This window comes from Dama dama, chromosome 5 (genome assembly GCF_033118175.1).
Source record: "Dama dama isolate Ldn47 chromosome 5, ASM3311817v1, whole genome shotgun sequence".
Taxonomy (NCBI): Eukaryota; Metazoa; Chordata; class Mammalia; order Artiodactyla; family Cervidae; genus Dama; species Dama dama.
In genome coordinates, this window is record NC_083685.1 from 106,113,305 (window position 1) to 106,134,732 (window position 21,428).

At 56.9% G+C, this 21,428-nt stretch overlaps 1 protein-coding gene across 1 annotated transcript; it reads left to right on the top strand.

The window, feature by feature from the left end:
- Positions 1–1,859: 1,859 nt before the first annotated feature.
- On the top strand, positions 1,860–19,677 carry COL1A1 (collagen type I alpha 1 chain). The gene is made up of 51 exons (XM_061143758.1): positions 1,860–2,087; positions 3,576–3,770; positions 3,934–3,968; positions 4,079–4,114; positions 4,204–4,305; positions 5,123–5,191; positions 5,409–5,453; positions 5,612–5,665; positions 5,860–5,913; positions 6,436–6,489; positions 6,607–6,660; positions 6,993–7,046; positions 7,134–7,178; positions 7,295–7,348; positions 7,464–7,508; positions 7,676–7,729; positions 7,981–8,079; positions 8,166–8,210; positions 8,308–8,406; positions 8,539–8,592; positions 8,760–8,867; positions 8,946–8,999; positions 9,264–9,362; positions 9,542–9,595; positions 9,682–9,780; positions 10,394–10,447; positions 10,639–10,692; positions 10,810–10,863; positions 10,962–11,015; positions 11,448–11,492; positions 11,585–11,683; positions 11,963–12,070; positions 12,644–12,751; positions 12,960–13,013; positions 13,223–13,276; positions 13,486–13,593; positions 13,680–13,733; positions 13,852–13,905; positions 14,045–14,206; positions 14,298–14,405; positions 14,551–14,658; positions 14,763–14,816; positions 14,911–15,018; positions 15,558–15,611; positions 15,730–15,837; positions 16,181–16,234; positions 16,516–16,623; positions 16,899–17,181; positions 17,289–17,479; positions 17,769–18,011; positions 18,126–19,677. The coding sequence occupies exons 1-51, from the start codon at positions 1,985–1,987 to the stop codon at positions 18,270–18,272; spliced, it is 4,392 nt and encodes a 1,463-aa protein (XP_060999741.1). The 5' UTR covers positions 1,860–1,984; the 3' UTR covers positions 18,273–19,677.
- Positions 19,678–21,428: the final 1,751 nt, after the last annotated feature.

Here is a 21,428-nt window from a genome sequence, read left to right on the forward strand (position 1 = left end):
TTGGATGGTTTGGGGGAGGCGGGACTCCCCGCTTCCACGTTTGCAGCTCTGGAGTGATGGGGGTGGGGAGCAGCACAGGCGGGATCGGAGTTGACGGGCATTGCAAAGGGACCCTCTTTGACTCTTTGAATTCTCTTGGGCCCACAGATTTTGGCAGGATCGGGAACCTGGATAGATTGGGGTTGAGGTAGAGTACTGGTGGGAGGTTGGGACATAGAGAAGGCAGGACGCTGGCTTCTAGAGTCGTCTCCTATTATAGCCTGTTGTTCTTGGGGTCTCCATCGCTTTTCAGAGTGTAGATGATTTTCTCCTGGTTCCAGGGACAAAGAGCGATGCCCTGGGTTTCCAGGAAAGAGGTGAGGCGGAGAGAAACAGCCTCTAAAATACTGTCACTCACCTGTAATTCCACCTCAGACTTCCAAGGCAAGCCTTCCCCCAGACACCCCAGTTCTCCCATATGTCCCCAACCCTGAATCCAGGTACAGACAGAGACAGAGCTTTACACCGCCTCCAGAAGGAGCACCCTCTCTCTTGTCAAGTGCTTTCCAATACAGTTCTCTCCATTTTGACGGTGCTGGGTAGAAGGGTGTCTAAACAGGCCATGGCCATGGCCGCAACAGACTCTAACACAAGACCCTTTTCTAAGTCACGAGTGACCACGGCCCTTCCGTGCAAACTTACTGCTCCTGGGGTGAAAAAATCCTAGCAATTTCCCACCACCACCCTGCTGCCCCATCACTCAACACTAAAGCGTCCTTCTGGAGAGACCGCATACTCAAATTTTTCACTCAGTGCCTTAGCAGCCCCCCTCACCCCATCTCTTTCAATCCTGCTAGGGTTTAGGGGAGAGTATTTGAATCTATCCTGGAGCCTCAGGCATGGCAAAATTGACATCCTCAAAACAAAAACCCCAGAGTGAAGTAAGCCAGAAAGACAAAGAACATTACAGCATACTAACACATATATATGGAATTTAGAAAGATGGTAACGATAACCCTATATGCAAAACAGAAAAAGAGACACAGAAATACAGAACAGACTTTTGAACTCTGTGGGAGAAGGCGAGGGTGGGATGTTTCGAGAGGAATCGGGTGGAGAGGGAGGTGGGAGCGGGGATTGGGATGGGGAAGACGTGTAAATCCATGGCTGATTCATATCAATGTATGACAAAACCCACTGAAATGTTGTGAAGTAATTAGCCTCCAACTAATAAAAAAAAACAAAAACAAAAAACAAAAACCCACCCTAAGGATCTGATTCTTAACGTCTATAAATGAATCTATGTTGTTCCCCAAATATTCCTACATTCCATACCCCAGCCACACCAGAAGACACCCCTAAACAGGCACTTTTTTTAAAATTCTCTGGTCCTCCTGCTTTAAAGTGGTCCCCAGCGGCCTCTCCATCCCCATCCCTGAGCTCTTGCTCTGGATATCAGGAGGGTGAACAAGGCATGGCGGGCAGGACCCTCTCCCAATCACCCAGAGTCCTTCCATCTTTGAAAGCCTCCCAATTCCAGTCCCCTCCCTGAGACTGGGGGGGTCCTAGAAAGAAAGCCGAAGAGGCGCCCCTACCCACTATTTAGCCGACAGTATGTTGAGGACCTAGCCGCACCCCAGCGGCAGCATCTCTGGCCCAGACTGAACTGGGGGGCTGGGGAGGCAGAGCTGCGAAGGGGGGAGATGTGCGGTGGACTCCCTTTCCTTCCCTCCTCCTCCCCCTCTCGGTTCCGACTCCCAAATTGGGGGCCGGGCCAGGCAACTCTGATTGGCTGGGGGACGGGCAGCCGGCTCCCCCTCTCCCGGGGGCAGGGTTCCTCCCCGCTCTCCATCAGGATGGTATAAAAGGGGCCCGGGCCGGTGGTCGGAGCAGACGGGAGTTTCTCCTCGGGGTCGGAGCAGGAGGCACGCGGAGTGAGGCCACGCATGAGCGGACGCTAACCCCCACCCCAGCCGCAAAGAGTCTACATGTCTAGGGTCTAGACATGTTCAGCTTTGTGGACCTCCGGCTCCTGCTCCTCTTAGCGGCCACCGCCCTCCTGACGCACGGCCAAGAGGAGGGCCAAGAAGAAGGCCAAGAAGAAGACAGTAAGTCCCAAACTTTTGGGAGTCTAGGGCTGCTTGCTATCCTGCCCTGCGCTCGGTCCCGGGGGTCTGCGACTTAAACTGAGACTCGGGATGCTCCGGAGGCTCAGGGATGGAAGGAAGATGGTGAGGGCTCTTCCTCGGTGCCCTCTCTGCGACGGGGTGTTGATGAAGGCCCCCCAGGAGTGAGCGGGGAGGATGCTGCACAGCACGAATTGGCGCAGGAGGAGTTCTGAGCGCTCACTGTGAAGTACAGCGGGAGAAATAGGGTCTGGGCACCGGTTTGGGGGAAAGTACGTCGAAGATGGGATGGAGGCGCCGAATCGGGAATTTGGAGCCCAAGATGTAACAGTGATCAGGAAGGTTATGGGATGATTCATCAGGAAAGACTGTTTGCCCTCTCTGCGGGCTAGCAGTGTTCCTGGGGCCGCGGAGGTCTTGGACTGAGGGGGGAGGGGGCGCAGAGAGTGGGCGGGTTGAATGATGAGAAACTTTGGCGCGGACATGGCCACGCAGGGTCTTTGCGCCCTCTGCTGATCTACACTGGGCAGTGCGCGTCCTTATCCAGCGCTTCCCCGCGCAGGAGCTGGAGCGGGAAGACTGGGATTGTTGTTGGGTGTGGACCCCACCTCTAGATCTGGAAAATAAAGCTGGAGATGGGATAGCCCCTGTCTCTAGAAGAAATAGCTAGTTTGGGGAAATTGCTTAGTGTTGCCCGCCATCTAGTGGCCGTCTGGGTAGAAGATCTGCGGTGGGCGTGGTTAACTAACCACTTACTGTTGCGGACTTTCTGGTTCTTTGACTAAGTGACCCAGAGCACTGGCTGGCTTTGGGAAACGGGGGTTGTCCCTGCGCGAGGCCTTTTGAGATGTCTGGGCGCCGGAGGTTAGGGCGTACCCTATTTTTACCGTACATTTCAAGTCTCTGGGCGGGATCCCACGCCAATCAGCCCCACCCCATCCTCTTAGCCCCGCCCACTCCATCCCACCTGCCCCGGGAATGGGGCGGAATCTGGGTTGAACCTCCCATCTCTCCTCCCATTTTCCTCTGAGGTCTCCAACCAGGGTCACGCCCCAGAAGCCTGCCCTCGGGATGAGGCGCCTCTCTTCCTACTCCTCCATCCTCCACCCCCACCCCCACCCCTACCCAGTGGCCTTTTATTTCACTTGGCTTCAGCGCCAATGGGCTGAGGTTACAGTTGGAAGCGACCCCGGCCTAAAGCTTTGTTTAAATTCCTGAGAACTGGAAAGAGTTATAGCTGCCCTGGCCAGGCGCCTCGGCGCTGTCACTGGCTCTGATGAAGAGCAGATGAGCTTTTAAGGATTTGGGGAAAGGAAAAACAAAAGGACAAAAAATGGAAAGGCGGGAAATGGAAAATCTAAATGTGCCTCTTAGACCGAAGGGAAGGGACGGTGGGGTTGGTGTACCTGGAGCTCCGAGGTGGGGGACTCGCGCGCCGCTGACAGCCCCCGTCTCCCCGTCTTGTCCCAGTCCCACCAGTCACCTGCGTACAGAACGGCCTCAGGTACCATGACCGAGACGTGTGGAAACCCGTGCCCTGCCAGATCTGTGTCTGCGACAACGGCAACGTGCTGTGCGATGACGTGATCTGCGACGAACTTAAGGACTGTCCTAACGCCAAAGTCCCCACGGACGAATGCTGCCCCGTCTGCCCCGAAGGCCAGGGTATATAGCTCGGGGCCTGGGCCGGGACGGGCAGGGACCGGGCGGGGGCTGGGCGGTATAAGGGGGGACGCTCCTTACCCCTATCAGGGAAGGCCTCTTGTCTCTGGGAGCACCTGGAGCAAACCTTGCCTCTAAGTCACGTCTCTCCCCACCCCACCCCCAGAATCACCCACGGACCAAGAAACCACTGGAGTCGAGGTAATCCTCTGCCCCTTTGCCGTCGACTCTCGCCACACCCCGCCCCCCAGGACTCTTCACGATTCTTCTCTAACCCCGTTCCTTTTGTTTCTTCTCCTGCAACCCCATAGGGACCCAAAGGAGACACTGGCCCCCGAGGCCCAAGGGTAAGTGGCGCCCTCTCGCGGCTGTCGGGGGAGGGAAGTGGGCGTGGCTCCCGGCCAGCGCTCACCAGGCCTGCCCTCTCCCGCTGCAGGGACCCGCCGGCCCCCCTGGCCGAGATGGCATCCCTGGACAACCTGGACTTCCCGGACCCCCTGGACCCCCCGGACCTCCCGGACCCCCTGGCCTCGGAGGAGTAAGTGGAGAGTCGAGGCTTCTGTGGGAGGCCTTAGGAGCCAGCCCTGCCGCCCTGCCCCCCAACCCCCGACGGTGTTTTCGTTTGCTGGGTTTTGTTTTGGCAGATGGCATACTTTATATTGTGAAATAATTTCAAACTTATAGGGGAAAAAGGGAAGAAGAGTTGAAAGAATAATGCAAAGAACTTTCATATGTCGTTCACAATTTGTCACATTTGCTTTATCAGTCTCTATGTATACTTAAAATTATCGGGGATTTTTCTCTGAACTCTCTGAGAGTAATTTGCTGGTATTGTGTCCCTTTGCTCTCAAATACTTTAGTGTGTATTTTCTGAGAGCTAGAACATTCTCTTACATGAGCATTACGTAATGATTACATTGTAGAAATTTGGTGTTGATGTGATACTATTATATAATATGCAATCCATATTCAAACTTCAATGTCCTCCATAATATGCTTTACACCATCTCCCCCCCCCCCCATTCAAGATCCAATCCAGGGTTATGAATTGCATTTAATTATCATGTCTCTCTAGTTTCCTTTCACCTGGAACGTTCCTCAGACTTTCCTTGTCTTTCATGACACTGAACTGTTTTGCAAAAGCCAGTTGTTTTGTAGACTGTCTCTTAAATTGGGTTTGTTGGATGTGTCTTCCTGATTAGATTCCAGTGATGCATTTTGGGCAAGACTATGCCACAGGTCGTGTTGTTGTCCTGCATGGAGAATGTGATATCATTGGGTCCCATTACTGGTGATATCTTCTGCCTTTCAACTCACTGCCCTGACCCTGTTTTCTCATGCACTCTCTCTTCTAGAACTTTGCTCCCCAGTTGTCTTATGGCTATGATGAGAAATCAACAGGAATTTCCGTGCCTGGTCCCATGGTGAGTCATCAGCAGACGATGTAGAGGACAGAAAAAGAGCAGACGGGCCAGTGAAGGCGCATAGGGTGGCATAGATAACTTGGGAGGTCAAGATGACCTTTGGGACCTCAGAATCCAGAGAGAACATGAGGCAGCTGGGTGGTCTGAACAGGAACCATGGGAGATAAGCTTTACGACCAAGGCTTCACTATGGCCTCTCTTTCTTTTCCTTCCATAGGGTCCTTCTGGTCCTCGTGGTCTCCCTGGCCCCCCTGGCGCACCTGTGAGTATCCAGGATGTCTACACCCCTTTGGGCTTTGGGCTTTAGAGGGAGGATTGGCATGAGGGCAAGGAAAGTACTCAGAGATCTCTTAGTGAGATGCGGGACATGTTGTCAAGGACCTGCCCTTCTAACCCTACCCCTCTCTCCTTGGCCTCTAGGGTCCCCAAGGTTTCCAAGGCCCCCCTGGTGAGCCTGGCGAGCCCGGAGCCTCAGTAAGTGGCCCCTGATTTGTATTCTCTATGCAAATATCCACCCCCTCTACAAATATATGGATTCTCCTATTGAAGGACCACCATCTGGGGTCTTTCTTACCTCCTTCTTCCAATCCTAGCCTTCCCCTTCTTTTCTGGTCATTCCCCTTCCTTATCCTGGTCATTCTAACATCTTCTCTCCCTATCACCTCTAGGGTCCCATGGGTCCCCGTGGTCCCCCTGGCCCCCCTGGCAAGAACGGAGATGATGTAAGTAGCCCTGGTGAGGAGATACCATCTGACCCCCACCACCTCTCCATGGGTAGGCTCCTGTAATCTCTACCCTAGTGCCTCCACCACCTTTGGGAGTGACACCCAGAGAAAGAAGGACTTGTTCTCCATGACATATGGGACTGCCCTTGAATAGGGAGCTTCCTGGGATGTTTCCCCATCTTCCTACCAGATATGGCTGTCCCTCCCCTCCCCTCAGTCACTTTAAGCAGTCCCCAACTCTATCCTTGACGTGAGGATGACGTGACACCTATGGCTTCCCTAGGTGTAACCTCAGGTTTTCACTCCATGTGGTGAGGTTAAGATGCTGGTGACAGAAATAAACAGAAGTTCTTTGGAGGGAGGCACAGTTCACCAAGCGAGTGTTTCACAGTATATTTAAACTGAGATAAGATTTTGGGTCCCGAAGCCTGACCCTCAGCAATCCCAAGAAGACCCAAGCCTTCCATACTTTTCCAACTCTGGGGGCCTGGGCATGATGGCCTTTTCTTTTTCTCTCAGGGTGAAGCTGGAAAGCCTGGTCGCCCCGGTGAGCGCGGGCCTCCTGGACCTCAGGTGAGCAGGATGGTGTGGCTGCCTCCAGGCTTTGCTGCACTGGGGCTTCATTTGGGAGCTGTGTCCACAGCGGAGTCTTCTAACGGCCATGCCTTTGTCTCTTTCTTTTCTCTCCAGGGTGCTCGGGGATTGCCTGGAACAGCTGGCCTCCCTGGAATGAAGGGACACAGAGTGAGTCTCCTTTGTATCATCTAAGTTCCCAAAGTCCCAGTGTCATATTCTAGTCCTTTCCCCAAAGGATCCTGGCATGTGTCATGGTGGGTGGTAGCTCCATAAGAAGTTCCAAGGGACAGAGAGTAAATGTCCAAGAGAACTTCCCTTTGTTGGAAAAGAAATCCCAATAAAGGGAAGGAGGGAGATCTTGGGTCAGTTGGGGTTTCATCTAGCTCAAACATAGGGGGATAGATGTGATGACCTTCTGAGGCTCCTTCTCTTGGCTGGGCGGGTGTCAAGGTGGTCCACGGTCTCCACAGGGTCTCACTTGGCCCTCCCTCCTATCTTAGGGTTTCAGTGGTTTGGATGGTGCCAAGGGAGATGCTGGTCCTGCTGGCCCCAAGGTAAGATGCTGTGTGATGGTCATGGTCCTTCACCTCCTCCACAGTCCCACCAAGAACAGATTCCTCACACCATTCTCTGCTCTGTAGGGTGAGCCTGGTAGCCCTGGTGAAAATGGAGCTCCTGGTCAGATGGTGAGTGTGTCCAGTTCTAGAAGGAAGGGAGGGAGCAGGGTGTAGGAGCAAGATGGGGGCTTGGGGAGAAGGGGGTGTCTCCCATCTCACTTGGCTTCTCTTGGTTTTGTTATCAGGGCCCCCGTGGTCTGCCTGGTGAGAGAGGTCGCCCTGGAGCCCCTGGCCCTGCTGTAAGTACTCCTGGCCCTTTGGGGAACCCAGAGCTCTGGAAAGTGTTCCTTAGGAGCTAAAGGGACTGGCCAGTGCTCAGAGAATGTAACCGGGATTTCTCCCACTCTTCTGCAGGGTGCTCGAGGAAATGATGGTGCTACTGGTGCTGCTGGTCCCCCTGTGAGTACAGCTTCTAGACCTCAGTGCCTGGGACTGGGGAGGGGTCTCAGCGTCAGCTCTTGTGGCTGACTTCAGAGCCAGGTCTCGACCCCAGGACCTTTTCTGTCCCAGGGTGTGACTTGCAGCTGCCATCTTCCTTCTTACTAACATTGCCCTTTTATTCACAGGGTCCCACTGGCCCCGCTGGTCCTCCTGGTTTCCCTGGTGCTGTGGGTGCTAAGGTGAGACCCCTGCCCTCCAATGAGCAGAGCTCCCATGGGCCAAGGGGTGGGCATCTCTTTGCTCCTGAAACCTGAAGGACTCAGAATCAAGAGCGAAGCCTAGTCCCCAGCATCTTTGTCTTGGGGGGGGGCGGTCTCTGATCTTAGAGTCATGACTCTTGGTCTCCTGCCCTGGCCCTTCACCCCTTGCCATCTGGAGGTGAGGTTGGGTTCCCAGGGTGACTTCTGGCATATCCTTTCTTCCAATCCAGGGTGAAGCTGGTCCCCAAGGACCCCGAGGTTCTGAAGGTCCCCAGGGTGTACGTGGTGAGCCTGGCCCCCCTGGCCCTGCTGGTGCTGCTGGCCCTGCTGTAAGTATCACTTCCTCAGTGCTCCCAGGCTCCTCCCTAACTCAGAGTCCTTGCCTTTCACTCACCCACCTCCCTCTGTGTCACAGGGCAATCCTGGTGCTGATGGACAGCCTGGTGCTAAAGGTGCCAATGTAAGTATCCTGCAGGGTTCAGAGCTGCCCCTGGTACCCACCTTCCACCCACCCTGTGCCCTACACTCCTGGGCTCAACTTGTTCTGCCTCCCTCAGGGCGCTCCTGGTATTGCTGGTGCTCCTGGCTTCCCTGGTGCCCGAGGCCCCTCTGGACCCCAGGGCCCCAGCGGCCCCCCTGGTCCCAAGGGTAACAGCGTAAGTACCACTGTCTCTCTTCTGTCCCACCTCCTACGTTGGATCTGAGGCCCTTGTCTGGGAAGCATGATGGGCCAGGCCAGCTGAGCACTGTACCCATTCTCCACTCATCTGCTTCTCCCCCTTACTCAGGGTGAACCTGGTGCTCCTGGAAGCAAAGGAGACACTGGTGCCAAGGGAGAACCTGTAAGTCCTTTTGCAGCTCTGTCCGTCTACCCCAGAAGCCCCTGGGGGGTGGTCCAGGGAGGAAAGGGGACCCCCAGGTGCTGGAGACCCAGCCTCAAGCCAACTCTGGAACTGGCACCAGGACAACCCCTCACTGCAGGCTGCCCCCTTCTCTCTGCCCTCACCAGGGTCCCACTGGTATTCAAGGCCCCCCTGGCCCCGCTGGGGAAGAAGGAAAGCGAGGAGCCCGAGGTGAACCCGGACCTGCCGGCCTGCCTGGACCCCCTGGCGAGCGTGTGAGTGCCCCCTTCTTCACCCTGGTGCCGACCTGGTGCCCACGTGTCTGAGCTCACTGACCTCCTCTCCTCCCACAGGGTGGACCTGGTAGCCGCGGTTTCCCCGGTGCCGATGGTGTTGCTGGTCCCAAGGTAACCTCTCATCACGACTGGGAGGCTGACCCTGCCACTCCCTGGACATCACCTTCCTCTCTCGGATGTAGTCAGCCCCCTCCCACCCCCACCACGCAGTTCATTAGTGCCCACACTGGGGCTGCCGACCTCGTCACACTCAGCTCAGCTTGACCTTCCCACCACCACCAGTGCCCCTCACGGCACCCACCCCCATGGCCCAGGAGGAGGAAGATGCCGGCCCAGACTTGAGGCCCTAATTGTTGCTGTGCCTTCCCCAACCAGGGTCCTGCTGGTGAACGCGGTTCTCCTGGCCCTGCTGGCCCCAAAGGTTCTCCTGGTGAAGCTGGTCGCCCCGGTGAAGCTGGTCTGCCCGGTGCCAAGGTGAGACTCCAGCGCTCTGCCCAGCTTGGCCCAGGACCCTGCCCATCCTATGTGGGCTCTGGAGCAGGACCACAGATCTGCCTTCTGGAATGTCCTCCACCCAGCCTACACCTTCCTCCTCCCCCTCTCCCACCACCTGTATCCTCCACTCCGCTCACACCTCTCTGCCTCCCCCGTAGGGTCTGACTGGAAGCCCTGGCAGCCCTGGTCCTGATGGCAAAACTGGCCCCCCTGTAAGTACTGCTCCTCCAGGCCCCTGCCAGCCTCCTGGCCTCTCACCCTCTGTCTTCACCTATGCTCATGTACCTTCCATCCCCAGGGTCCTGCCGGTCAAGATGGCCGCCCTGGACCCCCAGGCCCTCCCGGTGCCCGTGGTCAGGCTGGCGTGATGGGTTTCCCTGGACCTAAAGGTGCTGCTGTAAGTATTCAGGGAGGTGGGCCACAAGGACATACACACTTGGGGCGAGCGTGGGCGTGGGGGGAAGAGTCCAGGGTCTGGGTCCAGCCCTGCCACTGACTTGCTATGTGGCCTCGGATCACTTACTGTCCCCCTCTGGGCCTCAGTTTCCCTATTCCATGAAATGGGAGACCTCTCCTTGGCTTCACTACCATTGCTCTATCCCTGGAAATACGTATTGTTGCCTACCCCACCTCCCACTATCCCACATACACTTGGGGATAGGATGGGCCTTTTACATGATAGTCATCCCCAAATCTTGGTGAGTTCTTTGAGGCTCAAAAGGAGATTTCAGAGGAATGAAAGCCCTTTGCAGCTCAGGTCTCCAAAGGTATACAATGGAGAGAAGAAAGGGAAGAGGGTGAGAGAGGAGCCTAAGGGGCAGGTCGTCTGGGAGGAGAGGGCTCACGGAGAGGCCAAAAGATGGAGCAGTCAAAGCCAGCAGAGGCCTTCCTCAGGGGCCAGAGCTGACAGAGGAAAAAGCTCCTTAAAAATTCCACTCAAAGTAAACAGGAGGGACCCAGGAGGCCTGGTTGCCCATTCAACTCCCTCAACCCTACCTGTCTTTCCCCAGGGAGAGCCTGGCAAAGCTGGAGAACGAGGTGTTCCCGGACCCCCTGGCGCTGTTGTAAGTATCTCCTTTGGGTCCCTGTCCCTTTCCTGCCCGTGTCCCATCCCTGTATCCTGCAGAAGGGATACAGAGCCTCCAGCCCATCTCTCGGGCATCAGGACCCCCAGCTCCAGGCCCCTTACCTGTGCTGCCTTCCTCAGCTGCCCACCCACCTCACCACCCTAACCCCTTTTCTACTCTCTCCCCAGGGTCCCGCTGGCAAAGATGGAGAAGCTGGAGCCCAGGGACCCCCAGGACCTGCTGTGAGTGTCCCTGACAGGGAGGCCTAGGGAGGGGGTTCTGTGGGGCAGGAAAGGGGAGACAGCCCCCTGCGGCCTTCTCCTGGGCCTTCCCATGACCACAGCATCCCCTCCATGCAGGGCCCTGCTGGTGAGAGAGGTGAACAAGGCCCTGCTGGCTCCCCCGGATTCCAGGTGAGGTCTCACGCGGTCAGGGTATTGGGAGAGGGGTGTGAGGAGCACTTCTTCCAGATTCTAAGCCCATTCTTCCCTCCCCTATTTCCCACCTACAGGGTCTCCCTGGCCCTGCTGGTCCTCCTGGTGAAGCAGGCAAACCTGGTGAACAGGTAAGGTGTACCAGCTGGCTGAAGAGATGGGGAGTGCAGGAAATACAGACAGTCCAGTCCTCCTAGCTAAGCACACAGCCATTGGCTAGAGGGATCAAGGTTAGACTTGAGGAAGGGCTTCCCATCGTGAAGGGCGCCACTCAGAGGGGAGCACAGAGCTACACCCCTGCATGCTAGGATCTGCAAGGAGCTGCCTGGCTGCGGGTCTGGATGACTTCTTTCTAGAGCTGCTGGAATACTCTGGCTTTCCCTCAACCTCAAGGTCAGGGAAGGTGACACATCCTGAGGACGGATAAGCCCAGTTCAGTGCTCAGAAGGGGTTGGTCTCTAATCACAGACCCTAAGGGCTAGCTCCCAGGCGGGCGAGAATGTTTTCTAGTGGGGAGGGCCAAGGTGGATTTTGCTCACTGTCTCTCCCTCCGTCCCCCTCAGGGTGTTCCTGGAGACCTTGGTGCCCCCGGCCCCTCTGGAGCAAGAGTAAGTAGAGCCTCTTCCCACATCACGGAGATGCCCTGCACTTGGGCCTGTTTCTGGAGCCACCACCACACACCCTTGTCCTTCCCTTCCAGGGCGAGAGAGGTTTCCCCGGCGAGCGTGGTGTACAAGGGCCTCCCGGTCCTGCAGGTCCCCGTGGGGCCAATGGTGCTCCTGGCAACGATGGTGCTAAGGTAAGGGCAGCACGGGGACCAGGTCTCACCCTTCCCGTGGTGGGGGCCGCCTGGCTGGGACCAGAGCCGGCTCGATGCTGGGGAGGGGTGGAGGGATAAGACCAGGGTAGGGTCCGTGTGCAGCCTGAAGTTCTGGGCTGTGAGCCCTTTCTCTTAGCTAGTGCCTGTCTTTGGCCTCAGGACCAAGCCTGGGAGGAATTAAGAGGAGGTTCAGAGTTGTGACCTAGACCTAGTTCTGAGATCCCAAGTCTCACTCCAGTCTTCCCCGTTGTCACATAGGGTGATGCTGGTGCTCCTGGAGCCCCCGGTAGCCAGGGTGCCCCTGGCCTTCAAGGAATGCCTGGTGAACGAGGTGCAGCTGGTCTTCCAGGCCCTAAGGGTGACAGAGTAAGTTGAACTCCCCCTCCCTTGAGCCATGTGTAGTTCCCATCTCTCTCTGCTTTGAATCCCTCAACATCTTTCTTTCTGCTCCCTGGGGTGTTTTCCTCTTCTTCTTAATCCTCCTTCTTCTCTGGCCTCTTAACTATCATCTACCTGTAGTTCAGGCCCTTCCCGTCCCATGTGTTACCATGGCGACAAGCAGTAGTGGGTGCCTCCTAGAAGAGGGATCCCTTATTTGGGAGCTTCTTAACCTAAAGTGTTAGTTGCTCAGCTGTGTCTGACTCTTTCCAACCCCTGGACTGTAGCTCACCAGGTTCCTCTATCCATGGGATTTCCCAGGCAAGAATATTGGAGTGGGTTGCTGTTTCCTTCTCCAGGGGATCTTTCTGACCCAGGGATGGAACCCAGGTCTTTCCCTGGAATCCCCACACAGGCATCTTACTCCTGAAAGATCTTGTGTTCTTTGCTCTTGTGGGGCAGGGCAAACATAAGCTGGGGAGGGGTCCCAGACACAAGCAGGGTGCTGAAGGTCACCTCCTTGCCCCACGCCAGAAGTCTCATGCTTTCCTGTGTCTTTAGGGCGATGCTGGTCCCAAAGGTGCTGATGGTGCTCCTGGCAAAGATGGTGTCCGTGGTCTGACTGGTCCCATTGGTCCTCCTGGCCCCGCTGGCGCCCCTGGTGACAAGGTGAGATGGCCCCCTTCTCACCTTCTTCCCTAACACACAGCTTCCCTTGTGAGCCTGGGCACGGCTCTGCAGGGGAATCAGCTCCTGCCATTCCAACCTGGCAACCAGTGGTGGTGGGACCAGGAGGGAGGAGGACTCTGCTGGGGTCATCTGGCAGGAGTATTCAGCGTGGCATCCTGATCCTGAGCTTCTTGTCCCTTCTTTTCAGGGTGAAACTGGTCCTAGCGGCCCAGCTGGTCCCACTGGAGCTCGTGGCGCCCCCGTAAGTACAGAAGACCTGATTAAGGCCCCGTACTTGGCCCTTCTCTCCATACTGCCCCCAGCCCTCTTTCCGTCTCTTCTCCACCTTAGCTCCCACTTGCTCTGGTCCCTGGGCAGTGCTCCTCAGGCCCTCCTCTCCACCCTCCTGTCCATCCCCACCTGCCTTCCCCCAAATCAGGGCCTTTCTCCATTTGCCTCCTTTTCTTATAGGGTGACCGTGGTGAGCCTGGTCCCCCCGGCCCTGCTGGCTTCGCTGGCCCCCCTGTGAGTACCAAGATCCCGTTTATCTTCCATCCCCGACTAGGACCTGGGGCCTTGGGTGATTGAATGAGGACAGAGGCGTTGGCCGGGTTTAGAGGTGGTTTGTCTCCCATTGAAAGCGTCTTCCTGCCTGGAGTTCCGGGGCCCCCTAGGCTGACTTCATGGGTGAGCACAGACCTCTCTTCCACTCACCACGCTCCCTCCTCCCCCAGGGTGCTGATGGCCAACCTGGTGCTAAAGGCGAACCTGGTGATGCTGGTGCTAAAGGTGACGCTGGTCCTCCCGGCCCTGCTGGACCTGCTGGACCCCCTGGCCCCATTGTGAGTATCTCACTGTTTAGGCGCAAGCTGCCAGCAGGCTGGACCCAGGATCGGCCCAGTCTTGATGCCTCTGTGTTCTCCTCCAGGGTAACGTTGGTGCTCCCGGACCCAAAGGTGCTCGTGGCAGCGCTGGTCCCCCTGTGAGTACCCACTCTGCCTCTCCGCTGAAGCTCCCCCCAGGCAGCGTTTGGAGGTGGGGCAGCTGGGCCGGGCAAGGGGCTGTTCTCCCTCTGATCACTTCTTTGTCCTCTTCTCCAGGGTGCTACTGGTTTCCCAGGTGCTGCTGGCCGAGTCGGTCCCCCTGGCCCCTCTGTAAGTGTCCACGGTGAAGACTCCACTGGTCTGGGAGGGTGTGGGACACGGGGTGTCAAGAGTGTGGTGGGCCTGACTGAGGCCTCAGGAATGCTCCAGAATCTGCTGGACTGTGACAGCCCCAATTCTCCCCGTCCAGGGAAATGCTGGACCCCCTGGCCCTCCTGGCCCTGCTGGCAAAGAAGGCAGCAAAGGCCCCCGTGGTGAGACTGGCCCCGCTGGGCGTCCCGGTGAAGTCGGTCCCCCTGGTCCCCCTGGCCCCGCTGGTGAGAAAGGAGCCCCTGGTGCTGACGGACCTGCTGTAAGTACCCCCTCCAGAGGGGTCCAGAGTGGGGGGCGTCATCCCTGGCCATTGGGAGTCATCTCACTCCTGTCTGCCCCCCTCCCCACAGGGCGCTCCTGGCACTCCTGGACCTCAGGGTATTGCTGGACAACGTGGTGTGGTCGGCCTGCCCGGTCAGAGAGGAGAAAGAGGCTTCCCCGGTCTTCCTGGCCCCTCTGTGAGTGCCCTCTCACCTTGGGGCAGGACCATTGCAGGACTTGGAGGGTGCAGGATGGGGGTGGTAGGGTCAGCAAGGACAAATGTGGGGGGCCATAGGACCCTCTCCCACCCCATCTCTGGCCTGACTCTCTCTTCTCCCTCAGGGTGAACCCGGCAAACAAGGTCCTTCTGGAGCAAGTGGTGAACGTGGCCCCCCTGGTCCCATGGGCCCCCCTGGATTGGCTGGACCCCCTGGCGAGTCTGGACGTGAGGTGCGTGGTTGCCAGCCCCACGCCAGTGCCCTCACTGTGGCCATTTGGGCCTCGGCCTGAGGCTCCCTTTCCTTGGCTGATGTTCACCTCCCCACCCCCCGCAGGGAGCACCTGGTGCCGAAGGATCCCCCGGACGAGATGGTTCTCCTGGCCCCAAGGTAAGACGGCTGCACCCAGGACCGCAGCCCCACAGCCACTCCCACTGGGCCTCTTCGGCTGGGGCTCACCGGATTTCCCTCCTTCTCCTCTTAGGGTGACCGTGGTGAGACCGGCCCTGCTGGACCTCCTGGTGCTCCTGGCGCTCCCGGTGCCCCCGGCCCTGTCGGACCTGCTGGCAAGAGCGGTGATCGTGGTGAGACTGTAAGTAGCTGGGCCTGGCTTGCTGCTTCTGCTCAGGCCAGGGGCTCTCCAGACCTGCCGGGGGATCTGCAGGTGGACACTTGACTTCACCTCGGCAGGGGAAGAGGGGAGGACTTGCAAGATGTCTGGCCCTTGGCCTCCCTGGAAAAATGGAGCCATAGGAGTTTGGGTTTTTTGAACCTGAACCCCCCACCATTCTCTTTGCTTGGCTCTGCCGTAAACTTTTCTCTGCTCCAAACTTAGTTTGGAATGTTTATTTAGGAAAAAAAAAAAAAGTGAGCCACAGCTCAGCCTCAAGGCCCCTCCCCATCCCGTAGCCTGTTTCCCCCAAGGAAGGGGGTTTGTTCCCAGGTGCTCGCCCCAGCTTACACAAAGCCTAAATCTGCTTGAAGATTCACCTGGGGTCAGGAGGGGTAGATATGGTAGGAACAGATGTGAAGGGATTTGACCAAGGGGAGGTCTCACCTGCAGCTCAGGCTGTTCCAGCCCTGAGCCGGGCTCCTCTGACCAAGATCTAATGCTCTCTCTGCTCTCCCTAGGGTCCTGCTGGTCCTGCCGGTCCCATTGGCCCCGTTGGTGCCCGTGGCCCCGCTGTAAGTGCCCTGCTCTGGCCTTCACATCATCCTCAGAACCCTTGTCCAGGTGGGGACTGTACCCTGCTCAGTGCTAACAAAACTTTCACCTGACGGCCTGTCCTCATCTCTCTTCTAGGGACCCCAAGGCCCCCGTGGTGACAAGGGTGAAACAGGCGAACAGGGCGACAGAGGCATTAAGGGTCACCGTGGCTTCTCTGGTCTCCAGGGTCCCCCTGGCCCTCCCGTGAGTATGCCCAGCACCCCCCCTCAGCCCCCTAGCTGACATTGCGTCTTCTTTCATCATCTCCCCAAGCCTTGCTGTGTGATGGAAAGAACACTTTACCTTAGTTTCCCTTTTTGGACAGTCCTTCTCCTCGCTAGTGGGGACTGGGGTCTGAAGATCAGTGGGCATTTCCAGGTAGCTTCTAGGAGGGTGAAGAGTGCACAAAGAGGGATCGTGGGAGGGGTCTCAGCCTATGGACGCCCTGGGGCTAGACTTCCAGAATGACTCAGTTGGTGGCAGTGGGATGTTGCTGGCCGCATCTGACCTACACTTGGCCTGAGCTGCCTTCCCGTCTCTCCTGCAGGGCTCTCCTGGTGAGCAAGGTCCTTCCGGAGCCTCTGGTCCTGCTGGTCCCCGCGTGAGTCATCTTCTGTTTGTCTGCTCTTCCTGGGTCCTTTATCTCTCTGGAGAAGGGTCTGGAGCAGGGGATGAAAGAGAGGAATGGGGTCTGTGGACAACCTTATGTGGCCTTTGGCCTCTCCCTCCCCACTCCTTCCTCCCACAAACGTTCCGTGGGAATAAGCCGTAATAAGGCTGGGGAGTCTGAACTAAACAAAGTGGGAGATGGGCTTCTCTACCAGAGCTGGGGTGGGCCCCTGCTTTCCGGAAGGCTTTCTCCAACCAGCTTCCTCCCTGCAGGGTCCCCCTGGCTCTGCTGGTACTCCTGGCAAAGATGGACTCAATGGTCTCCCAGGCCCCATCGGTCCCCCTGGGCCTCGAGGTCGCACTGGTGATGCTGGTCCTGCTGTAAGTTCCCCAACCCTGTCTGCCCATGGCCCCCCAGCCCTGAAAGCACCAAGCCCCAGTAATCACTGCTCTCCTCCCCCTCTGCCCATGGCCCCCCAGCCCTGAAAGCACCGAGCCCCCAGTAATCACCACTCTCCTCCCTCTCTGCCCATGGCCCCCCAGCCCAGAAAGCACCAAGCCCCAGTAATCATCACTGTCCTCCCTTCCTGCCCATGGCCCCCAGCCCTGAAAGCACTGAGCCCCAGTAATCACTGCTCTCCTCCCTCTCTGCACAGGGTCCTCCCGGCCCTCCTGGACCCCCTGGTCCTCCCGGTCCTCCCAGCGGTGGCTATGACTTAAGCTTCCTGCCCCAGCCACCTCAAGAGAAGGCTCACGATGGTGGCCGCTACTACCGGGCTGATGATGCCAATGTGGTCCGTGACCGTGACCTCGAGGTGGACACCACCCTCAAGAGCCTGAGCCAGCAGATCGAGAACATCCGGAGCCCTGAAGGCAGCCGCAAGAACCCCGCCCGCACCTGCCGTGACCTCAAGATGTGCCACTCTGACTGGAAGAGCGGTGAGGGCCAGCCCAGCTGTGCCTCCCGCTCCTGCCGTGATGGGGCTGAGCCCTGAGGGGCCATCATCCCATACATCCCCTGATGCCATCTTACCTTGCCCACCCAGGAGAATACTGGATTGACCCCAACCAAGGCTGCAACCTGGATGCCATTAAGGTCTTCTGCAACATGGAGACTGGTGAGACCTGTGTGTACCCCACTCAGCCCAGCGTGGCCCAGAAGAACTGGTACATCAGCAAGAACCCCAAGGACAAGAGGCACGTCTGGTACGGCGAGAGCATGAACGGCGGATTCCAGGTGCGTGAGCAGGACCTTGTAGCCAGTCTTAACAGAGATGGGTTAGCCCAGGGCTCAGAAGGGCCTGAGGGTAGGTCCTGGGTGGACCAGACCTCTGCTGAGTGTGATGGGCTGGGAGACAGAAGACTGGGGACCTTGATACTGGCTCAGACATAGGGTGCCTGGGGGGCAGGGGATGCCACCTCTGGAAGTGGGGTTCTCTGGGATGCCCTCAGAGGAGTCCAGGGAGGGAGGCCAGGACTGGGGGCTCAAACACAGCCATTCACTCCTCGCTCTGCCACCCCCACAGTTCGAGTACGGCGGCCAGGGCTCCGATCCTGCCGATGTGGCCATCCAGCTGACTTTCCTGCGCCTGATGTCCACCGAGGCCTCCCAGAACATCACCTACCACTGCAAGAACAGCGTGGCCTACATGGACCAGCAGACTGGCAACCTCAAGAAGGCCCTGCTCCTCCAGGGCTCCAACGAGATCGAGATCCGGGCCGAGGGCAACAGCCGCTTCACCTACAGCGTCACCTACGACGGCTGCACGGTGAGTCCAGCGGGGCCCCTGTGCTGGTCTTTGGCTTTCTCGGCAGGCCCAGTCCCCCAGCCCCTCACTGCCACATGGTGACACCCCTCTCCCATTGTCTCCCCTTCACCCCAGAGTCACACCGGAGCCTGGGGCAAGACAGTGATCGAATACAAAACCACCAAGACCTCCCGCTTGCCCATCATCGATGTGGCCCCCTTGGACGTTGGCGCCCCAGACCAGGAATTCGGCTTCGACGTTGGCCCTGTCTGCTTCCTGTAAACTCCTTCCACCCCAACCTGGCTCCCTCCCACCCAACCCACTTGCCCCTGACTCTGGAAACAGACAAACAACCCAAACTGAAACCCCCAAAAAGCCAAAAAATGGGAGACAATTTCACATGGACTTTGGAAAATATTTTTTTCCTTTGCATTCATCTCTCAAACTTAGTTTTTATCTTTGACCAACTGGACATGACCAAAAACCAAAAGTGCATTCAACCTTACCAAAAAAAAAAAAAAGAATAAATAAATAACTTTTTAAAAAAAGGAAGCTTGGTCCACTTGCTTGAAGACCCACGTGGGGGTAAGTCCTTTTCTGCCCTTTGGGCTTATGACACCCCAGCACTGCCCTTTCTGCTCCTTTCTCCATGCCTTCTTAGGGCCTCCCCACCACTGCTCCCCAAATCTAAGTCTCCCCAAAAGACACAGGAAACAAAGCATTGTCTGCCCAGCAACCAAAGGCAATGCTGAAACACCCAAGTGGCCCCCACACTCCCAGCCCACTCCCTTCACCCAGAACCCCCAAACCCTGGGGGACCTGGAGTCCTCAGACTGCCAAAGAAGCTTTACCATCTGACAACCCTGTGGCCCCGGCAACATTCCCTCTTTGTTTTTTGAGGGGAGCACGCCAGGGGGACCACTGGCCCTTCAACACCGGGTTTGGAGGAAAGTCAGGAGGGGCCAAGACAGAGCAGAAACATCGGATTTGGGAAACGTGACATTCCCCCCGTGCAACCTGGCTGGGTGGGAGAGACTGCTCTGTTCCTTGTGTAATTGTATTGCTGAAAGACTACCTCGTTCTTGTCTTTGTCACCGAGGCAACTGCGTGGGGGCGGGATGGGCGCAGGGTGGAAGGGGGTCCTCATTTTATATCAAAGGTGCTACATCTCTGTGATGGGGTGGGGTGGGGAGGGAATCACTGGTGCTATGGAAGTGGAAACACACCCCCCCCCTCAGGCCAGCAAATGTTCCTTTTTGTTCAAAGTCTTTTATTATTCTTTGTTTTTTTTTTTCCTTGTGGATGGGGACTCATGTGAATTTTCTAAAGGTGCTATTTAATGTGGGAGAGAGTGCCGCCTCAGTGTCACTCACTCTCCCCCCTCTCTTCATCCCTCTGGGCGCCTCTCACCTCCTCAGGCCTCTTGCCTCTCTCTCCCCACCTTTCCCTTCTCTGAAACCCTCTCCCCCTCTTGAGCTGCATCCCATTCTCATGGCCTCTCTCTCAGTCTGTCCTGCATCCTCTCTCACTGGGTTTCAGAGCACAATTTCCCAAAGCACAAAGCAGTTTTTCCCCCTAGGGGTGGGAGGAAGCAAGAGACTCTGTACCTATTTTGTATGTGTATAATAATTTGAGATGTTTTTAATTATTTTGATTGCTGGAATAAAGCATGTGGAAATGACCCAAACCTATCTGTAGTGGCCTCCTGATTTCCTTCCTAGGAGTTGGTGGAGGGGAGACCCAGGGGCGGGCGGGGAGGGAGGTGGGCCTCCTTCGTGTCTGCCCCTTCCCTGCCCCTCCTCCTCTAGCACCCTAGAAAGCCCCTCTCCCTCCCTCTTGACTTTCCTGGGCCTATACCCTTTCTGTTTTCTCCTGCCGTCTTCCTTGTGTGTCTCCCATACCCTCTTGTCCCTTCCAATGCCAGACAGGCAACCCTTTTGTGCAGCCACACACACACACACACACACACACACACACTTCCATGCAGCCCTGCTCTCTCACACACACACACACACACACACACACACACTTGCATGCAGCCCTGCTCTGACCAAACCTCAGGCCCTTGCCCATGCTCATCAGTGTCATTAACTCTTTCTGCCCCCTTCCATTGCTGGGGGCATCCTGCAGGGTTGGGGTCTTTGGCAGCACTTCCTCAGCAGGGGTTGGGCACTGGGAGGCCCATGGTTGAGGGAGGGAGGTGGGGCAGAGAGGAGAAACTGGGAGTCTCCCTGGGCAAACGCAGCGAGTCATCTGGCCTCTTCTCCCTTCTTGCTCTCTCTGAGCTCCTCCAAGGGAGCATCCCGCAGTACTGAATGAGAAGGGGTTGTTGAGGCTGCCCTGAGGGCCAGAGGACACCTAAAGGAAGGAGTGCCTCCTGCTCCTTCTTCTGGGTTCCCCGGGAGGAAAGGGGAGAACCCTGGGCCTTGGAGAGGTGCAGCCCAGGTCCTTTCCCAGAGCTACCAGAAGGCAATAGGCCTTCCTGACCAGCTGGGCATGACCTAGATCTCTCTTAGTCTTCTAAGTCCCCAGAACTTGGCCCCTGGCCTGGGAAGTTCACTTTGACCAGCTCCTGCCTCCTGCTCGTTCTTTCTCATTTTTAAAAATTCTTGCTTCCTCTTCCACCTTCTTCTCCCCACCTTCCCCTTTCCTCACCCTCTGCCTGCCCCTCCTGCTGGCCTGAGAGCCCGAGGCCCCCACCGGGAAGGTGACTGGTCAGATCCCCAATCTCAGGGAAGAGGGACAGCAGTGTGCAGTCTGTGGGGACACAGCAGATCCAGGGAGTCAGAGCTCTGACGCAGACCAGGCGCCCAGAGACCTAGAGATGGGGAGATGTTGACAGCGACCCTGTCCCGCAAACCCTCCTACCCCTGCCCCCTGCAAGGTCTTAGGGCATAAACCTTTGGGCAGGAAAGGCCCGCATCCCTCCTTCAGGTCCACAGAGAGGTGGACAAGTCCTTAGAGTCCATTGTCTGCCTTGGCTGTCATTAAATAGTCATGGCGGTTAACTATGGCCTTTAATAATTCATCATTAGCACTTCTCTCACCTTCAGGGTAGTGGAGTACTAGAATTAGCTTAAAGAGGACAAAAGATTGTGGCTTTGAACAAAGGTTTATTCAATATGCAAATTATCTCAAGTTACCCGATGATCCTCTGATCAATCCAGTGAATGATTAGTGATGCAGACCCGACACCAGCCTCAGCAACCCATCCACCTGGACCTCCTGCTCCTTGGCGCCCTTGGCCGTCTTGGTCCCATCTCCATCTGCCCCCACAGGGGATCCAGAATCTACCCAAGCCTGGCATCCAAGGCTTTACCTGATCACTACCCACCTGTTCCTTCTCACTGTCTCCTCCCCTGCTTGTGTGACACTTGTCACACCAGCAATTGCACCACGCTTCTTAACTTCTAGATCTTTCTTATATTTCACATGTCT

What these genes read in the sequence shown, in the direction of transcription:
- COL1A1 (XM_061143758.1), top strand. Translation starts at nt 1,985, where the DNA reads ATGTTCAGCTTTGTGGACCTCCGGCTCCTGCTCCTCTTAGCGGCCACC. An exon ending in CTGGACCTAAAGGTGCTGCT is followed by an intron (nt 9,781 to 10,393) that starts GTAAGTATTCAG and finishes GTCTTTCCCCAG; the next exon opens with GGAGAGCCTGGCAAAGCTGG. An exon ending in CAGGCAAACCTGGTGAACAG is followed by an intron (nt 11,016 to 11,447) that starts GTAAGGTGTACC and finishes CGTCCCCCTCAG; the next exon opens with GGTGTTCCTGGAGACCTTGG.